Consider the following 26170-nt stretch of genomic DNA (forward strand, 5'->3'; position numbering starts at 1 on the left):
CAGAACCAGCATCAAATAGCCGGCCGCAGCAAACCGAGACAAATCTTAGCACCCGGTAGAATCGAAGTTGGTTCTGCGGTTGACTGTGTGTAAGGCCCTTCTTTCCCTAAGGACTGACTGACTAACTGGTCTGGCCTGGCCAGGAAATACTTCATTCAGCACTGAGCACATCGTCTTCTCGTCACCCGCAGCAGTAGGTACAATCCAATCCAGTTTCAAGTGTTTTTCTTTGAAGGCAAAGTTTTCTTTTAATTAATTCTGTAATAAATAAGTTTTCAGTTGGACTGAGAATATTTGCTGTTGCGTCTCGGGGAGAAAAACGGAGTCTGAGAGTGGAGCTTCCATGGACGAATAAATGCCATAATTAATTATGAAAGGAGACCACTGGAAGGAAATTAGTTTAGCGGTTGCACTGATTCTGAGCTTATGAATGGGCGCCGTCCTACTTGAAACAAAACTAAGTGAGAAAATGAAGTGCTATGTAAATGTGGTTTGCAATCTGGAGTCAGGCCGATGGATTCAACTGGGGTGTTTTCTTCATTCAACCGGCGTCAATGAGCCAACCGTTTTCGACTTCTTTGAGCGCCTTCTTGAGCGTTCTGTAAATGGTTTGATCAACTTTACACTGCCTTAAATATGTAACTTTAGAAAAAATTTAGTAATTCGAACCTTATCGAACGTTAGTAACTTACAGTATTAGATATCTGTTTTCCAATCTTGTTGATGAAACGTTTCAATAAATAATGATCAGACCAAAAGTCTTTTCATTAAAAACAAGCTTTCAGATGGTTTCCCAATTCCGAAACGATTTAACCTTACATCTCCCTATGCACGCCTGGATCAACGCTCAACCGAATTGGGTGAAAGTTTCTCGAATTTGAAGCACGATGTGGCCATAAATTTTCACCCTTTTCATGCTGGGGGTTCAAACCGCAATGCCTGCGGTTTCCTAGCCACAGGAATCGCCCCGGTGCCGGTGTAGCTTCATTCATAGGAGTTTGGCCAATAGTGCAAAATGCAAACCTGGGTATAAGTCATTCAGTTTTGCTATCCGCTCTTCTGGCTGTATAGAACCGAATCCTGAAGGATCCGGCTGCCTGGCTGCAAGATGGCAAACGTCTCACAATTGGCGGTCGGAGATTTGAACCATTTTATGGCGTCCTTTTTGGCGTTGCAAGAGCATCTGATTGGTTTTCGGTACCCGGAGTCCATAGTCAATGGTAGATTGGAGGATGGAAATGCACTGTTCTAGTTTTGCCACGCAAAAGCACTCCATTTCTGGGACTAAATTAAAATCGTTCATTATTTTCTGCTGAAAAGACAGGTTTCCTAAAAGGCAAACTTTGCAAAGGGGCAGTTCATTTGGATGCGGTATTCGATGCGAGTTGCAATTGCAAAGTTTGGCCATAAAGGTTCAGTTCACGAACACAAATCATTCAAATAACTTTTTTGATGTTATTCTGTTTCAAATTGATATTTATTTATTATAACAATATGCGAAGAGAATAAAATAGGTAAAACTGTTCTGAGTAGGGGAATTGGGGAGTTGAGGATAATTAATATAAGCACACACCATGGCCGTGGTTTGGGGGTTTAACCCCCCCCCCCCCCCCCCCGCCATAAGGGTCCAACAATGTGAAGCAAAATGTTCTCCCCTATACTCAAATTTTTGAATTTTTCATTAAATTTTGATGAACGACTAAAGTGAATCAAAAGAAACAATATCGAGTCAGAACTAAGGCCAAAATCTCGAAATCTTATCCCAGGTCCACAATTCTACTACAGTTTTCCAAAAAATCTCTCACTCGTTGATAAATATTTGAAGACTGCACACGAAAATCGTCATCAAAAGTTATTCACAAAAGAAGTTGATGAATGAAATTTGGGTACATTCCTTAGTCACGAATATTGAACTTTCAATAAGGGATTGAGAGGTTGCAAGATTGTCCAGGTTTTACTCGAATGTTTTCACATTATTTGCAAAATCAAACAAAAATTCAAATTGCATATTCACAATTATGTATTTTGCGTCCGAAATATTTTTTCCAACAAATATTATCCAAATAAAGTGGCTCATATGTTTCGATGAAAAAAAAAATATATTACTGAGATTTTTTTCTTGATTTTGAAGAATTCACAAATTTGGCTGGATATTCTCCAGATTTTGGGTTTGTAAACTATAAAATCGAATGCCCGGATAATGCGCGGTTTTAGATATTGAGAATAGTATCAGTATATAAGTATTCAGGTTCCAATTTTTTGTAAAATAAAAATCAAAATTTGTCGCCTGTGGAATCTTTATCTAGTTTATTATTCTTGATTTTCAGCTCGGTTCATTATTGGGACATAATTTTGATTTTGGCTTGGTATTGTATTTGAAACTAAAATTAGATTTTTCATGTTCGAAACTCATCTTTAGGGAATATTAAAAGACAACATTGAAAATTACATACCATTTTTAATATTTAGATTCGAAATTCTTACTTTTAATTCTTATGCAGAATTGGAACTTGAAAAAGTTTCTAATGGTGATCCAGAATTGAAATATCAGAGTTTCAGTATTCGGAACTTAGCTTCTGATTCATCATTTAAATTACAAATAAATAATTGAAGAATGAATTCAAATTAAAATCAAAGATTAGAAATTCAAATACGAGATTTATGGTATAGGATTCTGCTATAAAATGCCCTTTTTTCGAGAAAACAAAATGATTTTAGATAAAATACAATTAATATATAATAACTTTAACCCGAATTATCACTTTTGTTTTAATATTCATTGTGTATGCATTTTTCAAGCAAAAATGTTATAGGGAAAACTTTGTCACCAAAACACCCCCCATGAGGCAGTTCTTCCTACGGCCCTGGCACACACACATTTTGAGGCGTGAGCTGAAATAAATTATGACAAAATTAATTGTCAATTGTCTTGGGTAAAAGTATAAGTCGGGTAAAAGTACGTTTTTATGCAGTGGAGATCATACAAGCCGCAGCTAAAAGCAATTATTTATATACCTACATCATTTTTGTCCCCTGTTTTCATGCATAAAGATCGTTTCTGTTTCTTAAAGATCTATTGAGAGCATATAAGCTTAAACATTCAGAAGCAATTTTTGCCACAGTGAACAGTGGAAAATCGCTGTCCAACACCTAGAAATGTTTTTATTATTAGCCATTTCATAATATTTTTAGTTTTTTTTTCTATATTCTACATTCTTTCTAAATTCTTGTTCGAAAATCTGACGCAATATTATGAAATTTGATGTTACTATTATTTTTCAAAGTTTGGTAAATCGACGTTTTTGATTTTTTTTAAAATAAAAAGTACACTATTTCGATACCTTCTACAGTTATAACGATACATCTAATATTTTTAGAGTCAAAGGATAAATTGTTTGAAACACAATACAGTACAAACCTCTTTAAATAGATATAGTCAATGTGATTACTGTAGGCTCAGTGTTGAAAATTGTGGAAAAGTGTTTTTTTTTTGTAGAAACCTGCTTAACCCTCATCCGCATTAGGGTGTCATTTTGCCACCATTGCAAGTTTGAAGGCTTGTAACTTCTTTCAGAAGCTTCAAAATACAAAAATTTCTTCGGGGACCCTAAATGAATTCAAAAGTTCTTCAAAATTGCATCTTTACTTTTTTTATGGACGAACTCTGGAAGCCTGGACAAAAAAACTCCCTTTTCCGACTTTTGGTGTCATTTTGACACCACAAAAGTAAAATCTATTTAAGTCGTTTGAATTATTATGAACTTCATATAAAACTTATATCAATAGAAACCTTGTAATGTCAGTAAAATATGTTTTGAACATTATATACAGCTAAAGTTACTAGTTTTCTCGTTATTCAGCATGAAAGAAAAAAAAATCCGAAAAAACATGCTGTAGTTCATATGTTACACGTCCAAAAAATATTTGCCTTATGCGTATGAAAGCTGAAGTTAATGCCTACATCATGGAGACAAGAAATATTTTTTTAAATTTTTTTTAATGAAATGGTCACAAAAAGTTTAAAAAAGTGGTCTAAAAACCTACTTTTCATTCGATTGCTAGTAAATACTGTTTGAGCGATGGTAGAGTTTTGAAAAATATATGACTACAAAATGTATTAAAATTCCAACATTTTGCTGTCTTTAGATTTTTGATGCAACAAAAATTGACTACGTTTCGCGGTTGGAAATTTTCTATTGACAGTAGTTCTCGTTTGCTAGTCACGACACGCATCATTATTTCGTCTGTCGGCTTCGCTCTCTGCCCGAATCACCACCCACCGTACCTACTCGGAGAGCAAACAAACACGATTTGCTGGACGCGGTGCTTGTAGTTCTAGAAATTCAGGATTGATTTTAAGTTTATAATTTTCATATTTTTGTGAAATCTCACAGCGTGAATTGTAGCACCTCACTAGAATGTAGATTAAATGTGCTTTCCAATGAATATACTCTTGATTGGTCCAAACAAAGTAAAAGCACTGATAATCTGGGTACAACCTAACAGTGAACCACAAAAACAGATGAAATTTCAATTTGTAAAAAAATCGCGCAAAGTAGTGAACTTTGAAAAATTCCAGTTAATTCAATTTTTGTTGCATCAAAAATCTAAAGACAGCAAAATGTTGGAATTTTAATACATTTTGTAGTCATATATTTTTCAAAACTCTACCATCGCTCAAACAGTATTTACTAGCAATCGAATGAAAAGTAGGTTTTTTAGACCACTTTTTCAAACTTTTTGTGACCATTTCATTAAAAAAAATTTAAAAAAATATTTCTTGTCTCCATGATGTAGGCATTAACTTCAGCTTTCATATGCATAAGGCAAATATTTTTTTGGAAGAAAACTTGTAACTTTAGCTGTATATAATGTTCAAAACATATTTTACTGACATTACAAGGTTTCTTTTAATGTAAGTTTTGTTTAAATCGGTCTAACACGCCAAACGTTATAACGATTTGAGCTTATGGTGTCAAATTGACACCACAAGTGCTGATTAGGGTAATGAAATCTAATGCGGATGAGGGTTACAAGTGTGATTCTTGAAAACGCAATTCGTTATCACACAAATTGATTATAGTGCCAAATACTAGTTAAATATGAACTTGAGGATTATTTTCTGAAAATAGCTTATGTATAGGTAGTACCAACTCTTCTCTTGTTTGTAAATATAAATGAAACAGGATCCCAGCTTATTGTATGAGAAACAATTACAAAATAAGTTTCAACTAGGGTAAGTGAGCCTTAACTGGTTTCGTGCTTTCGGGTTTTCTGTACAATAGGCTTCGAGCAGAATGAGCTGAATGACGAATATGTACTTTTTTTGGACCTCAAGTAACTGAGTAATCAGTTTGAATCTACACAACAAGTGGAAAGTGATCAATAACCTAAACTCCAGGATAGCATACCCTACCAATCATGTTTTATTTCATTCTTTCAGGACGAGATAGTAAATATAGTTGAGACTTTCAATGACATTCGTTTCGGTTTAACAAATTGAAAATTGCAATGCTTTTTTCCATTTTATGGTGAGTTTTCAACACCCGGAATACCACACAATTAAAAGTTTTATAAGTTGTTTTTTATGAAGTGATATACAAATGTTAGTGTCCTCTTGTACAAGAGAAACACATTCGCAAAGCAACAAATCAATAAAAAATAAAACTGTATTTCTTACGAGAAAATGTTTTTTTGAATCTTGGAAAGAGAAAGAAGGATATCATGAGATTTAAGTTGAAGAAAATAAAGACGATGAAAATTATTTTGATTTTTAGTGCAATTTCATAACGTTATTTTTTTCCATATTTGAGAAAATGGCTTATAAAACTCCTCAGATAATATAATTTCATGAAAAATTAATATTTATAACAGGCATGTCAAACTCGTTTAAGTGTACGGGCCGCATTAACAATTTTCTATGACGTAGAGGGCCGCAGCCAAAATCAGTTAGAAAACATAACATATTAGTTTCGCGGAGATTGGATACAATAAAATGGAATATAATTATAAGTAAACTTAGAATGAAATTTTGCGTTAAATTTTTATGTAAGCTTTTAATGTTTAACATTCTCATATTATAATGCATTATATCTATTGTCCTGATATCAGGTTGAAATTTATTTGTCACTGACACTTTCATTATTGATGATAAATTTTTATCAGATAATCTCGAACGATAAGGAGTTTTTGTAGCTTTCATTATGAAAAAAAAACTGCTCACATGGGTAGCTACTTGCAAACATAGCAAGAATTCTGGCAACAAATTTCCATAACTCAATGTAGCGTTCAGGCAAATAGCTGTACAATTTTGGTACAGCCACTTCAATGTATTTCGCTTTTAATAAAGAATCGCACTGCAGCTCTATCAACTCTGGTTGCAAATTATCAGCAGCATTTTTAGGAGCAAACGAAAATGGAGATACAAACAACGAGAATTCTTGCTCGTATGAATTAAAGTCACAAAACGGCTTTTGAATGCATCTAGTAACGATTCTAGGTGAAGTACGTATTTTCCAAATGATGCAGCCTAATTTGATCTTTTCAGTTCTTAACCCGTAGAGAAGTACACAAGGTTTTCTTTGGAAATTTGGTTGATCCATAACCGTAACTTCGCTTGAAAGTTTTTTACATCATCACAAGCAGTTATGATATTTTTTTCATTTCCTTGAAGCTTTAAGTTCAAATCTTGCAGGTGGCCAGTGAGATCAACGTCAAATGCTAAATCTTGAACCCAGTCGTCTGCTTGAAAATGATCAACAGGTTCACCTTCCATTTGCAAAAATAATATTATTTACTCTCGTAGCAAAAAAAATCTTTTTAATAAAAAGCCAGCGTACTTCTATGTAGTAGGGAATTTTGTGAAAATTTAAGACGGGACAACGCGGGCTGCATTGACCAAGGCCGCGGGCCGCATGCGGCCCGCAAATCCACAGTTTGACATGCCTGATTTATAACATACTAGCTGATCCCATATTCCCAATTGACCGTCCCAATCCCCGTGTATAAATTTCGACTCGATCATTGCAGATCGGTAGCCTTTTTTACGAACTTTGATTTCTGATATCTATTGCCCTTCCCTCAAAACTCCCGTGTGCAAATTTTCAAACCAATCCATTGCATAATAACGTCAATACCGCAAAAATAAATAGTGAAAAGTTAATATGGACGACCCCTTCGGCCGATCTCTGACCCAAAATTGGATAATTGGAATAATTGTTCGTCCTTTATAATCCCTATGTACAAATTTTCACCTCAATCCGATGTATAATAACGTCAATATCACAAAAAAATTGAAAAGGTTATATGGATGACCCCTTATGCTGGTCCCTTATACTGAATTTGATACCTGAAATCGTTTGCACGTCATTGAAAATTCTCGTGTACCAATTTTCATCTGAATCCAATGTATAATAACGTCAATACCGCAAAAATATCGAACAATTAATATGGACGACCCCTTTGGCGGGTCCCTTACACAAAATTCGATACCAACAATCAATTGCATGTCCCTAAAAATATCTGAGCGCAAATTTTCTTCTCAATCCGATAAATAATAACGTCCATATCACAAAAATATTGAAAAGTTAATATGGATGACCCCTTTTGCCGACCCCTTACACTGAATTCGATATCTGAAATCGATTGCTTGTCATGCGAAACTCTCGTGTACAAATTTTCATCGGAATCCGATGTATAATAACGTTGATATCGCAAAAATAGCGAACAGTGAATACGGACGACCGCTTTGGCTGAACCTTTACAAAGAATTTTATACCGGAAATCGATTGCCCGTCCCTAAAAACAACCAAGCGCAAATTTTCATCTCAATCCGATGTACACTAACGTCAAAATCACAAAAATATTGAAACGTTTATATGGACGACCCCTTTTGCCGACCCCTAACTCCAAATTCAATACCTGAAATCGATTTTTTATCTTTTAAAACCTCCATGTGCAAATTTTCATCCCGATCCGACGAAAAATAACGTCAATAACGCGAAAACAATATTTGTCTTGTATGGACCCTTCAGAAGGGGTCATCCGAAGTTCTGAAAACATTTTTCATCATTCCTGGTTCTAATGAGCATTCATGCCAAATTTCAGCTCTCTAGCTTTTAAGACGGCTGAGCCTATAGAGGACAAACAAACAAACAAACCCACAGAAATTGTATTTTATATGTATAGAGAAAACAGTAAAATGGCACTATAGAATATTTAAAAATGTGTTCGTGCTTTATGGACGGCCACAAATTTAAAACGAATGCCAATCATCCTCAAATCGTGTTCAGCATCCCAAAATTATGAAATTTATGTACATGCTTTTTTCACATTTACAAGAATACACCAATGATCACGCAAGTTGTGTGACCAATGATTAAAACTGTGTTGAATTGTGTCCAATTAGGCCGGAACAAATATAAAATTCTTCTTTTGTTACCCTGTCTTTAAATTTTTCGAAAAATCAGTATGAAGAAATAAATAAAAAATTGAGAATTTCTTGAAAATATCGTTAAATTTGTAGAATATTCTCGAGTTTGCGATTGTGTTCAATTCAGATCGTATGCAAGTTTGTGGCATAAAAGATTTTGTACAATTTATTCCAATTTATAGTTTTTTGCATTTTTTTTATTATCCCCTTAACGCTCAGAGAAAGAGAAATAGACAGAGATAGATAGAGAAAGAAAGAGAAAAAGAAAGAAAGAGAGAAAGAGATAGAAAGAGAGAGAGAGAGAGAGAGAGAGAGAGAGAGAGAGAGAGAGAGAGAGAGAGAGAGAGAGAGAGAAAGAGAGAGTTTATATGCGAATTGTAGCAAATTGTGCAGCAATTGTAAAATTTTGTTCATAACCATCCAAATACAAAAAATTTTTTCTTCCTACAAAAGATGTAGAAAATATTTTGATTTGTAGTTGAAGTTTGAAACGTTATTTTAGAATTTTTTAAATTTGGTAAAATGGCTTATAAGAGCCAAATCAGTTAAAATCAATGGGTCGTCCCTAAGCTTGATGATGATTTTTCACCAGGGATAGCTTTATAAAATCTTACAATTTCATGAAAAATATGTATTTATAACATTTAAAATAGTAAAATAGCACAATAAATTGGGTTTTTGCTTTATGGACGGCCTCAAATTAAAAACCGGGGCCAATCATCCTCAAATGCGTGTTCACCATCCCAAAATTACGAAAACTACTTTTTTTTTTCCACATTTTACAAAAATAAATACGCCAATGATCACGCAAATTGTGTAGCCAATGGTTGAAATTGCGTGAGATTGTGTCCAATTATGCGGGAAAATGAGTGTTAGACCGCTGCAAGCTTTGTATGGAAATTTCAAATTCTTAAATTTTCACACCTCCCATAACGTTTTTTGGTTATTTTTGCTGCTAGAAATAGCAATAAAAATTTTGGAAGCGATCCATCCAGTCCTGAATTAGCGCAACGAAAATTCAAATATCGCCAGAGATGTTCTGAAAGTTCCAAAAAATATATCTTTGGATGAAAAATTTTTCTTGATTCTTGCATTAAATTTCATGTGAACAAAGTACAAATCTAAAATGTAACCCAGAAAAGATACTCAATGTTATATAAAATTTTTGTTTTCAGAATTTTTTTTTAAATTTTATCTGTTTTGAAAGCTTGTTTGAAAACTGTAAAACAGTAGGATGGAAATAAAAAATCTCAAAAAACTACTTTACATTGTCAGAGAATTTATTGATTAATATAGCAGTAAAAACATTTCATGCAATTATTAACAGCTCTAGCAAGCAAAGTCTGCCATTTTTTTTTAAATATTTTTAAATGGATTCAGGTTTTTACTTTGAAATGGTTATAACTTTTTTCGTGAAATTCTAAGCTGCTTGTCAAGTTAGCAAAAAATGAAGCTTAAGAATAGTCAAAACCAATAGTCAAAGATCGACTTCATTTTAAGGTTATTTGAATTTTCTGGATATTTTAAGTGCAAACATTTCTTCTTCCATACTAATTTCCATACAAAATTAAAACGCGTTGCGCTAACTCAGGAATCAACCAAATCATCTCAAATTTTACAAAGATGCTTGGTGACTGAAAAGGCATCGAAAAAACATTTGGGAGCAAAAAGTCATTTTTTGCAGCGGTCTAATGAGTATATTTGAGTTAAAATAAGAGAAACCAGTGCTCCGAGAGAAAAAGAGACTGATTGTGGGAATTGTTGCAAATTGTTCAGCAATTGTAAAATTTCTTAGCCGTTCAAAATACAAAGAATTCTCCCTTTCTTTCGCTATCCTCCGACAATTACGTTCCGCAAACAGTTTTGTTTTAATACCATATCCCCCCATTATTAATCCATCGTTCGAATATTTCCGTGATTTTTCAAAAGTAAAATAAATGTCTTGTGTTTTTAGATTTTTCAAAAAGTAACCTGAAAACTTTTGAGAAACAGGATAGCAAAAAAGTTTTATTTTTTTCCACCTTACCAAGTATAATAATTTTATTTTATTATTTCTAATAAGCTTTTTGTGGTGATAAACTTTTTCTGTTTTATTTCTGATCACTGACGTATTCTCATCAAAACGGCTAAAAAATAATAAGAACTTTTTATGTTTTATCTCTTACCACTGACATATTCTCATCGAAACTTCTCAAAGATAATAAACAAAATTAGAAGTCATAAATTATATTTGGCACTTCATTTCAATTTAGGACTTTTAATTCTGTCAAATCTCATCTGTATGTTATTATATTATTACATTTTAACATCAGCCGAGTTTCTAAATGTTCCGGATGTAAAATTGTTAGGTTTTCCAGTGTATTTTCCTTGCAATTTGCCCATAAAACTCATACAGAAAATAAGCAATAACTTTTTTCCAAAGATAAGGTACAAATGTTTGACCCCATACAATTTTTTTCTGGCCTTATCGACACCTTAAAATCCGAGTATAGGTAGAACATCCGCGAACACAAAAAAACTGAATTTAACTGTTGCCTTTTGAGCTTTTTCTAAGAAGACACAAGACTGTGTTAGACAATAAGTTGTAATATTTTTTCTGGACTCTCATTTTTAGTGAAGGGACAATGTGAATTTCAAAATTTTCTCCTTAATTTTATTTGTTTTAAAGTTTTATCAACTCATCTTTACTTTTTAGGGAAACTCGAGACATTTAAGGATTGGAATGCGAAATTCTATGTAATGGTAACTACCGGGAGAAATTACTTCATTCGTACTTTATGCGATGAATGTTAACTGTTACATTAACAAATTTAATCTTCAAACGGATATTTTCAGTTTTGTGCAGCTACAGAGTGCATTGATAAAATCTATCAATGTGAATCAAAAAATAAGTTTGACTCACATGCTGATTCACATCAAACAACATACATATTTTTCTCAAGCAAAACAATCATTCTACAAATCTGAACAAAATACTATTAAAAGAAAAATAAGGATCATCAATTTCCCGAAATCTTCCATACAAATGCTCAAAATGAAAAAAAAGCCCATACCTCATTCTATAAATAAAACTTGTTTGTTCCATTTGTACGAAGCCATTTCTCATGATGGTGTTGTCTTCCAAAGGAAAGAAGCAAGCAAAAAAAAAAGACTCTCGGCAGTTATAATTTCGGCTTATGAAGGTGCAAATCATTCTCGCTGGAGAAACTTTGGCGCTTCCAACTTTTCCTTTAAAAAATGAACATGGCACAAACTTTTGTTTTTCACATCCCCGAAAAAGACACTCCGCGCACCGGGCACCCAGGGAAGTTTCTTTTCGCTTTCTTCGAGGGCCTCCCATTTCACGGCTCTAAAGGCGCGGCAGAAGATCCATTTTATTGCTCTATCCATCATAATTTTCAATGAGGAAGCAATTATAAAACTTTCCATTAATGGCACTTGCCACCGCATGAGCTATCAGAAGCACAGCACATCGGCACTGATGAATCCTGGGATTGTTGAACGGGTTCAACAACGAAAATATGGATTAAGTTTCGATTTCATGAGTCATGAAAATGAGTTTCAGCATCACACTTTTCTTGGAACTTTACGTACAAAAGTTGGGCCGTTCGTTGAAAAAGATGCAATTACATTGAACAAATAATTGCTTATTTCCACAATCCGTACAGAAAAATACTGAGATTCATTTTCATCTAAGAAACGTTTTTCCCAAATTCATTGTCACAAAATTATGATTGTTTTTTGTTCTGGACAATAAAGGGCATCTCAAGCAGATTTGATTACCATAGGTCCTTCAGGTCCTTAAACTTTCATTTTTTTTGAATTCTAGGTCCAAATTTTCAAACTGGGCAATGTTACATCGCGATGTCTTTATGCCCGATGGCAACAAACCAGTCTTTTAGAAGAAGTCGGTGCAGTTTAGAAGCAAAATTGACCTCATCACTGCCTGAGGAGGAGTGAATCAGTGCAAGCAACTCATGTGTTTTATCAAAATAATCTCAGATACATATATAAAGTCAGTAACTAAAGTATGTTAAAATGTAATCAGGTAGAACCCTAGATTTACGCTAGCCTAACTGACTCTTAAAAAACCTAAACATATTATTTCTGTAATCATGAAAAAACCAACTTATCAAAAACACGTATCGAACATTGCAGTGCGTTTTTGAAACGATACAGAAATTTTTTTTTTTATGTGATGGTCCCACAGGCCCAATTGGGTCCTTCCTCCACCCCATACGCTTCTTTAGAAGTGGGAGGGACAGTTTGTCCTATGGATAATTTTGTTTGCATTATATTATCTAATTCTGTACGACTTGTTTGTCTAACTCCCGCGTATGTCCATCACCGTACAAATTTATATCTGGTATTTCGCCAGATCTTCATCACAAGCATATGATCCTTTTTAGGATTAGTCATTATTTCAAATTGTCTGTTTAACGTGTTGTATTGCCAGTTTCTTGAAAATTTTTATGTTTGAACTGTCTTTGATATTTTGCGGCAGGCTGTTAAACATTTTTAGACCGTTGTAGAAAACTGATCGTTTTGTCATTTCCTTTCTCGTATTCGGTAATCTGAAATCATGGGCTCTTCTCGTATTGTAGCTATGTACATCGTTGCCGTACTGCAGACCGTCCATTAAGTAAGCCGGTAACATTCCGTTCTTCATTTTATATATATAAAAATCAAGCTGTTATACGCAATTCTCTGTTTCACTGACAACCATTGAAGTATGTCGAGCATCAATGTACTTGGTGTGTATCGATTACATCGTATCACTGCTCGCATGATCTTATTTTGAATTCTTTGTAGGCGCTTTGTTTGTGTATCAGATGCATGTAGTAAAATTGTAGCGCAATAGTCGAAGTGTGGCATGATAACAGATTTAACATAGATTATTTTCGACCAGAAAGTCATATATCTACTTACTCTACAAAGTACACCATATTTCACTGCAATCTTTTCGATTGTGTAGTCTATGTGAGCTATAAAATTCAATTTTTCATCGACTTGTACTCCTAGGTATTTGACTTGACGAACCCTCCTATTTTGCGATTTCCAATAATCATCCAGTTGGTTTTATCAAGATTTAGACATAATTTTCTGTGTTTCAAAAAATCTGCAATATTTTTCAAATCAGCATTTGCTTCTTGTACAACGAGTTCTAGGTCATTTCCACTCCAATAGGAGACGGAATCATCTGCAAATAGCTTGAGACGGCCGTGATTTAAGCACATTTTCATGTCATTGATGTACAATATAAATAACAAGGGACCCAACACACTTCCTTGGGGAACTCCTAGGTTATTTTCTCTGTATCGCGAGTAAGATGAACCATATTTTGTTCGTTGCATTCTATTCTCCAAATAATCTTTGAACCAGCTTAGAACCGTACCATTGATGCCAATTTTTACCAACACTTCTAACAGTAGTAACCGATCAATAGTTTCGAATGCTCTCTTGAAGTCTAGAAACACAGCCACTATGTAGTTTCCGTTTTCAATATTAATCTTCCAATTTCGAAGTATCAAGTTAACTGCAGATTCAGTTGAATGCTGCTTCCTGAATCCAGACTGTTTAGCAATCAATATGTCTCCACCCTCAATAAAGCGTAAGAATTGCTGTTTTACTGCTAATTCTAGCACCTTTTCTTGAATTTCTAACATGTTTATAGGACGATATAACGTCGCCTCTTGTGCATTTTTCTGTTTTTCAATGGGAACTACAGTAGAACACTTCCACGTTTTAGGTATTATTCCTAACTGCAGACTCGTGTTTATAACATTTCTCAACGGGTTGGCTAATACCAGCAACGAATCCTTAAAAATTTTTAAGGAGACATTTTCGATACCAGCTGTGGGTTTCATATCGTTTACTATTTTGTCAAAATCTTGACTACTTATTGTCTCGAATGTGTGAAATTCTCCACTATTGTACATACTCTGATCCACGTAGCCATTAGAGTTTACCGGGATGCTGTTATGAAGTTCCATGACGCTATCAATAAAGAAGTCATTGAACTTCTCTGCTATTTCTTTTTCGTCTTTGACTTCAACTCCGTTGAATGTGACTGAATCTGTCTTGGTACTATTTGACTTCATCAACCTTTTTATTGTTTTCCACAATTGTTTCCCATTAGATTTGTTTCTCTCCAACTCATCTTGGATAGATTGGTTTTTAGCTTCTTTTAATTTTCGCGAATATTCGTTTCTCACAACTTTGTAATTTTGCCAACTCCTTGAACATTTTGATCTTAAAAATTGTTTGTAAAGTTTTTCTCTACGTCTTTTGATTTCAATTAGGCTTCTGGAGTACCATTTAGTACCACGTTCAGTACCATTGAGTACCATTTTTTTTAACGAACAAGTGCATTAACACTATCTTTCAATAAAACATCGATACGTCTTACCAACTCATTAAAGTCAGCGCATTCCAATGTTGGCAAACCTGCCTCAAGAAGCTGTCGAAATACAATGTTGTTATACTGACTCCAATCATTCACAATCTGATGGATCTTAGGTAGACCATCATTAGTACCAAATCCAATTTCAATATTTATAGTCTCATGATCTGACACCCGAAAATCAGGAACGATCTTCGCCTCGGCTCTCTCCACATTTGTGAACACCAAATCTATCCTAGAACTGCTGGATACAGTGATTCGAGTGTCTTCCATAACAATTTGTCGAAAACCATATGCCTCCATGACACGTTTCAGATCCCTACACTCTGCTTCATTGTTGAAATTAATGTTATAATCACCACAGAAGATGTTATCAATTTCGTCTACAACAGTTTGACTCAGCCAACTATTTTCCAGAATATCTAAAAACCGAGCATCGCTTGCACTCGGAGAATGATAAATTCCTCCAACAACGATTTGCCTTTTTCCATCATTGAGTTTGACTGCCAGAATCCAGTTCATTTCAACACCTGCATTTAATAAAATGTCGATTTTAAACATCTTTCGTACGTACATTGATACTCCTCCAGTATGTCTTGAATGCGAAAAGCAGTGAATCATGGTGTAACCAATTATGTCCAAAGTATTAGAATTCAAATCCTCCGTTAAGTGGGTTTCAACTAGCACTAAAATTTTAGGCTTTAATTCTTGAGCCACTACGCAAATTTCCTCGAAGCTACTTAACAAGCCGCAAACATTTAAATATAAAATATCTGATTTTGATTGCTATTTACCGTAATCGATGAACATTTCGGCCTTAGAGGCTTTTCTTTTATATATTTCACACTCATAACTCCATGCAGGGTGGCAAATATCAACTTGCTTCTGCAAATCTAGCTTCACTGTGCTATTAAAATTAATACAATTTATACACTTTTCAAATTGTGCACTGCATTCTTTTGTATCGTGACCTTCGCCGCACTTAGCACAACGAGTTGACTCTTTGCAAAATTCAGCTTTATGACCATAATTCCAACACTTATAACAACGCAAAACATTAATATCTTCAAAAATTTTGCAACGTTCCCAGCCAATATTTACTTTACCGCGATTTATCAAAGCACTAAAAGTTTCCGAATCAACTTCCACAGTAGCAATCATCGGATTATGCTTCCATTTCTTATTTTTTTCAATATGAACCACCTTTATTACAGAGTCATTTAAGCTGTTCTGTTTTTTAAATAATTCTACAAACTTTCCATCATACAGAAATTGAGCCCATCTAAGCAGTATTTTCTCCCTGTCTCGGCCAAGTCGCAGAGATTTTTTTTTGTTCAGAACGGTCAAAAATGAAAAATGAATGTTTACCACCGGAAGTTTGCGACTTTCACCTCGTTGAGTTACTAACCTTTGGTACTGGCGAGTTCCCCTCACACTGCATGCCCTGGTTGGCCTTTGTTGGCTGTTCCGAATAAATCAAGTTAAATCAAACCATTCCGGTCGGCTGGGTGTAAAGTGTCCTCCGGAGCCATCTTTTGCTCTACGGGAGTTGGCGGTTAGCAATAACAAATTTCCCCTCCAGGCCAGGTAACTTCCGGAAACGAAGTAGGTACCTACTTAGTTTCGTTCGCGTGGCAAGCGCCACTTCCGCTGCTTCCCGGCTCACGTTTTCTGTTTTATTTATTCTATTGCTGATGATGGTCTAATTTCTCGGGGGTAAACTTTCGCTAGAACTTTGCCACGGGACGAATGAATCTTCTACTTTTTGCTTGCTGAGTGCGAGTGATGCTGATTTATGATTAGGGGGCGCCGGGGATCAGGGCGAGTATTTTATTACTCTGGATTTCATATAATTTTCACTTGCGATGTTGATGCTGCTCGGTCGCGATCTAATTGTGTACACGTTATCTTATTTCTTTCCAGGTAAGTGCTTTTTTGATGGCACTCTTGACGAAACAAATGTAACCGAGGTAATTGAATTAAATTAAAACATGGTCGAAACGGTACCAGGAGGAGGTAAGTGGAAACGCTGGAAGTCAATCTTGTTTGGGCCATTTTTGTTTAATTTTGACGATTAGACGAGGGTTTCAATATTCCTTTCCAATTTCGAATGTACAATTTATTATAAAATGTTGCCCATAATACTCCTTTTCTATATTGGCACCCTATGAACATGAAGCAAAACTTTTGACAAAGGCTCCATAGAGTTATTTTTTATTGAAATATTGATTTATCTTAAATCTTCGTTTCGGAAACCAATGTATTTCTAGAATCTTAGATGTTTAAAATGGTAACAGGTAATTGTCTCTAGAGCCACTATCAAAGGCGTTGCTTTGTTTTGTATTCATTCCTTTATTACACATGGTTAGATACGCCCACTGCATTTTGTGTTGCAGAATACAAACTTCAATTACTCGGTGAAACATTTTTGAGGAAATTTGGTGGAAACAATATAACTCTTCTCTAGTTTTGTAGTACACATTTATAAACTCTCCAGTGATTTTTTTCTTCTTCGGAAGTTTCACACACAAATCTGAAAATTTTAGATGTTTCGAAAATGTTTTTTCTCAATTGTTTTCAAAATCTGGAGTTTTCCTCCATTTCTTCAACAAAGTTGCAGATAAAGATTATACAAGAATGTAGATTGTAGAACAAATCTATTGAAAAATAAAACTTCTCCTTGGTCTCAAAGTTACTAGAAACGTGAAGAATTTATAAGTTATCGTTTATATCTTTGATATTTTGATTTTTTTTAAACAATAGTTGAAGTTCCTATCACTTTGTTTGTTCAATTTATTGTGTACATATCTATATTAACAATATTTCAAAAAACATGAATACAAAAATTTGAAATGCTTTAGAAATGTGGACTTCACAATAGCAAGGCCGTTCAAAAGGGGGGGCATGGTTTAGGGGTTTACCCCCCTCTTCATGGAGATTTTTTTCCAAGTAAAATTTTCAGTTCAAGAAATCAATTTACAGTAGTAAAGGGAAACTTCAAGAGCCCAAAAGTACTTTAAAATTAAGTGTTGATAAACATGTCATAGAATTGACTAGCCTGCGGCGCAATTTAGTATTATACATATCACTCTAAGCCTAGGACATTTCATTTTACGATACTGTACGAAGTTCACAAATGGAAATTTATATTTTTTTCAACCTTGACACTAAAAAATCCTACCTTATCTTTGAAACAGGTTTTCTTTAAGAGGTGTTACTAAACCAGTTTAGAATTTGAAATCTTACGATTTACTTCTTACAATACTCAACAGAATCAGTAAATAACATCTGAAACCTAGTATCCATTACTTCATTACTAATCACTTTGATTCTAAACAACCGAGTGTGTCATTGAAAATCTCATGCTGATATGAAATATTCTTCAAAATCCTCAATTCTATTTTGTATTTCTTGTTCTTCTCAATGCTCAACTCCACATTCTAAAGGGTTTTGATGAATTGCACAAGTCCACCAAATTGACGTTTTTTGAGGTGCAAACAATTTGAGGGTTTTTTTTCTATCAGCTTATATTAAATAACTTTTAAAAAAAGGTTGAAGATAATGTAAGGAATTAAAAATTTAAAATAAAAGTTCAAAATCAATGATCAACGTTCCAGCAGACCACCAGTAATTTTGACTTCTGTAAAAATAAAGTTATAGATTTTTTTTCGTTAGCTTTTCCCCACTCTGTAATAATGGAATTCAACAAACTATTAAAGAAATTTCAAACCAAACTGAATTTTAGATGTTTTTGGATGAACATTTAAATTGTTTTGAATTCTTCAACAAATTTGTTAAATTAAATAAAACCTTTTGATTCTTTCTTTGTGAAGTCTTAAATACTGATTTTTTTTCAAATTTCTAAATTTTGTAGAACTTCAGTTTTCAAGATCACTGTATCTCTGGAAATAGATTATCCATGCGAAATATCAATTTTTGATTGAATGGAGGGTAATAATAAAATTAGGAATCATGGTTCATCATTTGACTAACAATGATTGATTTCACATAAATCTGATTCATTTTTTTTTACTCATAAACGCCATATCATCAAAACTAGAGGTGATAGACAAAATCTGATAATAGCTCTGAGTTCAGCACGCCAAAATTTTCCAGATCATTCATGAAGGAAACTGCACTAAAAATGCTGTTCTCTTGATAGTAAAACGTTGAAAAAATTTCTACCTGCAATGTTAAAAAACTTATCTTTTTCACCTTCATATTTTGCAATTACTTTTACACAAATTTACGGAATTTTATAGTCCCTTTTTTTGATTTTTTTTTTTAAATAAATTTTCATTATTTTTCAATTCTGAATTTTTATGTTCTTAAAACTTAACTTATAGAAGCCTTTTAATCTAAATTTTCAAACAGATGAACATCGTTTGTACTTTCTCCTTGGCAGGATCCAATATTTCAATTGATGGCGACGAAATATTCAGAGCTTGAAATTTTTAACTATAAAACTTGCGCTTGGGATGCCTCAATTCTATTTTAATCAGTTTTTATCGATTTTTCTTGAAACCAAATTTCCCAACCTATATTTTTCAGTATAAGCTTTCAACGGGGCTGGATTAAGCCATCGGGGGGCCCGGGGCAATTTTGCTCGGGGGCCCCTTTAATTGGATTTTTTTCAAATGCTACCCAGAAAATTCAAAAGCTTTTAAACGTTTTAAAAAACTGGAGATGCGTTCAGTATACTATCTTCAAATAGCCATGTTGTCTGCGTAGAAAATAGTTTCTAGTATCTTCAAATAAAAATTGTTAATCAATCACGTGCAAACATTGCAGAAAAGTTTAGAAATTTCTTAGAAATGAAAACTCTAATTTAAGCTGCAAAATGCTAAATTTAATTCTTGTTTTTTTTAAAACTCTTATCACCAATTACAATTATCTAATTTTAAAAAAATGAGCGGATAGATATGGGGATTTTTTTTTATTATCTGACGGGTTTGCGCCGGGGGTCTTCAGATTTTCCCCAAAATTGAAAATTTGGTTCATTTTTGCGACTTAAAAACACATGTATTTTTTCAGATTTCTAACATTTTTATTTTTTGAGTTAGCTTCGGTTAGATTTTTTTGTAAATAAAAAATAACCATTTTTCAAAGCTACATAACTCTGTTGTTTCTCAACGGAAATTATAAAATAGCACATCAAAATGCATTGAAATTTTATCAGCTTTCCAAATAGAATAGTTGAAAAAAATTAAATAATGACCTTCAACATGAAAAGTTGTAAATAAACTTTAAATGGCGTCTAAAAGTACCGTCTGCACCACCGAATATTTTGCAAAAAATACCATTGTATAGCTCGATTCATGATGCAACTTTCATCTGAAGACACCAAAGTGGGCCATTAACACCTTGAAGAGTTATGAAAGAAATAATGACAATAAATCTCTTTTTTTGCATCGAAAACAAACAATGGTGGAACAACTGCACTCACATATGGAGATAGCAAACACTTCTAACAACATGAAAACAAAAGAACTTATCAAAGCTGGTAAAAAACACTATTTTTTCGTCCTTTTAAGACTGCCTCTACTCGCATAACAGTGCCATATGAATTTTCGTCATTTTAGGTCAACATAAGGCTTCAACATAAAAGACTAAAAAAAGAGGTTTTGTTCTAGAAATTTCGAAAAAAATATCAATTCGTGGCTATCCTATATGAAATATACCTGAATAACAATCCCATATTTGGAATACCACGGATTTGGTTACTTTTCAATGTTTCTTTCGGCGATATAGTCTTTGGTTTATTGCTTCGAATCATTTAAACATTTTTTTAACTCACTTGATGTCGAATGATGCACACTAGTTTTCGAAGGCAGGTCTGACTTTCTTAGGAATGACTTCCTGAGCGAAAAACTATCGGATGCAATCAAAAATCGTAAAAAGATTCAACTTACAATGTGGAATTCATGATATTTTTTTGCAAAAGTATGTTTCTTTTTCTGACAATTGCATTTAGAAGTTCAAAAATGATCAAATTTAAGTCTTAGAAAGTAGCTTGGTGAGAAAAATATATTTTGTATGGGATTGTTATGTCAGTAGATTCGAAAAAGGTTTCAAATATGGTTGATTAACAGTCCCATTATGAATAAAAATAGTGCTCTAGACCTTACCAATAGCCCAATTCCGAAAATTTCAGGTCTAACGATTTATTATGACAACCTAGAAACGATTTTCGTTTATGCTGAAAGTGGTGGTCACAATTTAAAAATATATTCCAAAACAGAAAAAGCTGATTGTCTCGCTTCCTTATTTTTGTATATGGGACTGTTATGAAAGAAGGGGCGGTAGATTGTTGCAGCTTAACTGACTTCATGTTATATCCAAAAATCTAATAACGTATTCGTTTATACCCAGTTTTGCACCAGATCACAACAAGTTATGCACATTTTACTGTCATTTTTAGAAGTTTATGCGTTAAGATTTGCATCCGTAATTCCCCAGATTTGATTTAAAATAGACGGTGGAACACTGAAGATTCGTGCGTGAGCGATCGAGGTAGCAAAACACTGACGACAAATTATGTTCGTTCTAGTATGGTAAACCTCAAAACTGGGCGAATCTAGAAAACGAAGTAACATATTTTCATCATTTTACAGCCTGGGCTGGCACACTGAGCTCTTTGATTATTTCTTCAACATTTGTGCCACTTTTTCATACTTTTTTGATCAATGGGAAAGGTTTTTGGTGTCCAGTGCTTAGCTCCCGATATAAAACCTATGTAAAGCACGTCTATATTTCATCTTTTTAATCACATTTTTGTGATCCCAAACACAGGGACTGAACCTTCTACTATTGGCATTGATTATGCTTCACAATGATCTTTGATCGAAAAATTAATAAGTTATATAGTATATGACCAGGTTGTAAAAGCAACATTCCCATTATTAAACAAAACGATACTCAGAATTTTGGTTAAAATTTAAAGTCATTTTTGCTGCAAACACTCTACAAAGCACAAAAAAGTAGTGTTTTTTTACCTGCTTTGGTAAGTTCTTTTGTTTCCATGTTGTTAGAAGTGCTTGCTATCTCCATATGTGAGTGCAGTTGTTCGACCATTGTTTGTTTTCGATGCAAAAATAGAGATTTATTGTCATTATTTCTTTCATAACTCTTCAAGGTGTTAATGGCCCACTTTGGTGTCTTCAGATGAAAGTTGCATCATGAATCGAGCTATACAATGGTATTTTTTGCAAAATATTCGGTGGTGCAGACGGTACTTTTAGACGCCATTTAAAGTTTATTTACAACTTTTCATGTTGAAGGTCATTATTTAATTTTTTTCAACTATTCTATTTGGAAAGCTGTTAAAATTTCAATGCATTTTGATGTGCTATTTTATAATTTCCGTTGAGAAACAACAGAGTTATGTAGCTTTGAAAAATGGTTATTTTTTATTTACAAAAAAATCTAACCGAAGCTAACTCAAAAAATAAAAATGTTAGAAATCTGAAAAAATACATGTGTTTTTAAGTCGCAAAAATGAATCAAATTTTCAATTTTGGGGAAAATCTGAAGACCCCCGGCGCAAATTGTCAGATAATAAAAAAAAATCCCCATATGTTAAATGATTTTTATATAATCATTGATCGTTTGGTTTGTGCTTATTCGAGAAATATTTATCAATTGACAACTAGGAAGTATCTTGAAGATTTGAAACACAGAAAACAAAATGTAAAAAAAAATAAACAAAATAACTAAGTCCATATTCCATAGAGATACAGATATAAAAGTTTAAGAATTCAATACTTTGAATCACGTTATATTCAGAACCAAAATTCAGTGGCCCAAATGTTAATCATAATTTTTAAATCAAGTTTTCAGAAACAAAATATTAATTAAATTAAAAAAAAAGATACAATGTTACAATCAGAGCAAAAGCAGAAATTACACCAAATGTTAATTTCAACTTTATGTCTTTGAAACACAAAAAAAAATCTTTTCATGAGATGTTTTTGAATATGATTCTCATCAGATAATTTTTTTTTATCAAATTGTTATTCTAAATGTGACGAAAGTTTCACTCGATGCTTTCAAAGCCAAAGGGGTCTTAGTACAAAAATGATCGGTTGAAAAAAAAATTGAGAAAAAAGATTAAATATTTAAAACACAGAATAGTTATCATTGAAAAAAATCAGATACGGAATCCAAATAAGTTTAGTACTTTAAACTAAGGTTGCCAGATTGCCCGTTTTTATCCGGGTTTGCCCGGATATTTAACACAAAATTTAACAAAAGTCCGGTCCGAGCCGATTTTTCCGATTTCATTGAAAAAAGCCCAGATTTATTCACATTATTTGCCAAAACAATCAGAGAAAATCATATTGTGTTGTGTTGTTCCCAGACGGAATTTTTTGAGCAAGATTTATAAAATTAATAATGAAAAGTTTTTTTTTGAAAGCTTAAAATACGGTTTAGAAATTGCTGATAAAAAAAAATCAAGTTTTTTTTCTCGATTTGTTTTGAGTATTTCCTGGGATTTGATCAATTTTGCCCAGATATTGCCCGGATTTTTGGTCGACATTTTGGTATCAAATGCCCAGATTTTGCCAGGTTTTTAGCTAAAATAGCCTGGATTTGTTCGGCCCGGGTACGTGCTGAAAAAAATCTGGCAGCCTTACTCTAAACAAAGATCCTGAATTATCAAAATTCAGAAAAAATGATGAAACTGAACTTCAGTAACTGAAGAAACATCACTTTACTTGAAAATCCCAATGAATTGAATTTGGAAAAAGATCATAGAAATATTCATAATAAGAAAATCACTCAATCGTTTCTATGATAATTTGAGAATGATGAATTCAGGATATTCACTTCAGTAGATGATAAAATTCTTTTTTAAATCAGTTGAAAATGTTCCAGTGCAAATTTCAAGTCTAAGACAGAAATTGGTATGCAAATTCAATAAAGAAACCCTGTACTGTCGATTGGTCCAGTTTAAACAACAAAAAAAAAAGATTTTACTTTGAAAAACAGGGAGGTAAAGGGGTTAAGAATTTATAAACCAATGAAAATTAACCCTGATACTGCCCGGGTAAAATTCTGAAATGTTTCTCATAACGCGAAATTAGCTGCTATTTAAGTGCAGAAAACCATAACTTGGAAACTTAAAGTAATAACAAATAATATTTTTGTGCAATACGTTTGAATGTAATGAAAATGAGAAGATGTATTTTTTTATTTTACCTGTTTTGTACAGCATATCGTAACTGATATGTTTCGAATAAAAAAATAAAAATGTGAGGTGTTTTGCCTCATATTCTTCTTAATTTTTTTTTTCGAATTCGGTTTTGTCCAGAAGATTTTGATATTCGCAGCTCGCAAAACGTGGGAGAGCTCCTTCACTGCTTACTCTAGGGGGCTCCTTTTTAAGACAAAAACTATTCTAGATATCTTTTCACGTGGGCCCTTTAGTTTTTATATTTCCAGTTTTTATTCCGATTTTCTAGTTTTGATTACCTTTCATGAATTTGTAGTAGTATGATTAAAGTAATGTTAAAACTTTTTTTTCCCTCGGGGGGCCCCCCTGAGTCGGGGGCCCGGGGCAATTGCCCCTTTTGCCCCCACTTTAATCCGGCCTTGGCTTTCAATGATGAATTGACCATGTTGTATTAGAAATATATAAAGCTATTAAAATGAAACCTTCGATAACTGGAAGATTTTGAATTTAATTTGTTCTCTGACTTGGATTACTGGCACTCTTGAAACTAAATTAAATAAGTTAAATTTTTTTAATCATTTTAAATTGAATCACAAACTATGGTTTTAGACCAAATTCTCTTAAGTTCACTAGTTTCAATTTCATTCAATTCGAACTTATAATCCGAATTCGTTTTCTGGTGTTTCAAAAATATTGATTTCAAATTTGGTTGGTTAATATAGGCTTGCCAGATACTTTCAGAAAAAAGCGGGACATTTTACGAAGAAAAAGCGGGACACAGCCGAAAAAAGCGGGACATTTGAGAAAATCTTTAAAAAAGCTTAATTGTGTAGCCAAACTTATAATTTTATCATCAGCCAAGTTGTTCAAAGAAAGTACACAGAGGGTTTTTTTAAACGCAGATTGATTTTACCCAATTTTTCTACATGACTTCTATTTACACGTTTTTTTTGCCATATGCACTGTTATTTTCCACGGTTTTCGAGAATTAACACGTTATTTGAGAGAAAATATTTCAAGTCGTACATGAAAACGGCGGATATGACATCGTAAAAAAATCTGTGTGTAATTTGTTTAAAAATTTGTTTGTTTGGTAATTTGTTAAGAAACTTGAAAACTCAAGAAAACTTCCATCAGCTTTCATCTTTATATACTTTGGACTATTGAGTCGAAAAAGGTGGTGTATAATATAACGCAATTTAACTAAGATTCCAGCACAAAAATTAATCTGTTTAATTCTATAATCTATAATTATTTGGAGGTAACTTGAACAATATTTTCTTCATACATTGGTTGAACTTGCTTCAAGAGCACTTAACTGAATCCGAATCTTACTGTAATGCTAGAGCTTTAGAGTTTTCTGTATTGCCTTAAAAAAATATGTAAAATGCTGCTTTTTTTTCGAGCAACATTTCAGGTTTTTTAACAGGCTACAAGACCAAGTTTAAGTTTCATAAGTGACCTGAAGATTCTCATAAATAATTCAGTGTTACTTGAGAAACATGTATTTCAAAGATTTTATGTTCATCACAGAATTCAAAATGAGACTTAAGTTTGATTTTTTCCATTGCTACACACAAAATTTTCGAGGCCGGAATTTAGCAAAATTTTGCTCAAATTTGACCAGCTAGAAAATTAGCAATCAATTTAGCAATATTTCTTAACTAAAACTTTAGAAAACGAGAAAAAAAATTAGCCGCCGCTTAGTTTTTTACTCAAATTTCTAGCAAAAACCGAAGAAAAAGATTGCCTGGATCCGTAATTTCATGTTTTGTTATTTTTTCTCTGGAGAATCAGGGGAATGTTTAATTATTGAATAGAATACACAAATTTCATTCACTTATAACTTATTTTTCACATTTAAAAAAAAATCACACTTTTCGTAAAATGGAAGTTCCGATCCTGGGAACGCAACTACTGGCGAGCGAAATGCCATGCCATCTTCATCAAAGTAAGAACGGGGGTGTTTGCCGGATGCAGCTTGTTGAAATGCCAGTTGGGGTCCTTCTTCATTGCCGGACTGTTGCGGGTTGCGTGTTGCAGTTTTAACCTTGTAGAAGAAAAAACAAACACACAAATTTGAAATTGAAAAATTGAAGAATCTTAACAATTTAAGATCGGACCTTACCCGTAAGCATCCGGTGTCGACTTAGCTACCATT

The 26170-nt window shown here is 33.4% G+C and overlaps 2 protein-coding genes across 3 annotated transcripts in view; one reads left to right on the forward strand and one right to left on the reverse strand.

The window, feature by feature from the left end:
* Positions 1-26170, reverse strand: part of LOC129750878 (protein obstructor-E-like) — a 308119-nt gene that overhangs the window by 119949 nt on the left and 162000 nt on the right. The window lies entirely within an intron of this gene.
* LOC129750877 (protein obstructor-E-like) overlaps positions 1-26170 on the forward strand; it is an 83547-nt gene that overhangs the window by 4682 nt on the left and 52695 nt on the right. Inside the window, exon 1 of one of the 2 annotated variants that reach the window (XM_055746008.1) lies at positions 16811-16850. The exons of the other annotated variant lie outside the window; for it this stretch is intronic. Within the exon in view, the coding sequence (XP_055601983.1) occupies positions 16826-16850 (25 nt within the window). The 5' untranslated portion in view covers positions 16811-16825. Of the gene's footprint in view, positions 1-16810; positions 16851-26170 lie in introns of those variants that run through there. 2 annotated transcript variants of the gene reach the window in all.

The sequence above is a fragment of the Uranotaenia lowii genome, chromosome 3 (assembly GCF_029784155.1).
Source record: "Uranotaenia lowii strain MFRU-FL chromosome 3, ASM2978415v1, whole genome shotgun sequence".
Classification (NCBI taxonomy): Eukaryota; Metazoa; Arthropoda; class Insecta; order Diptera; family Culicidae; genus Uranotaenia; species Uranotaenia lowii.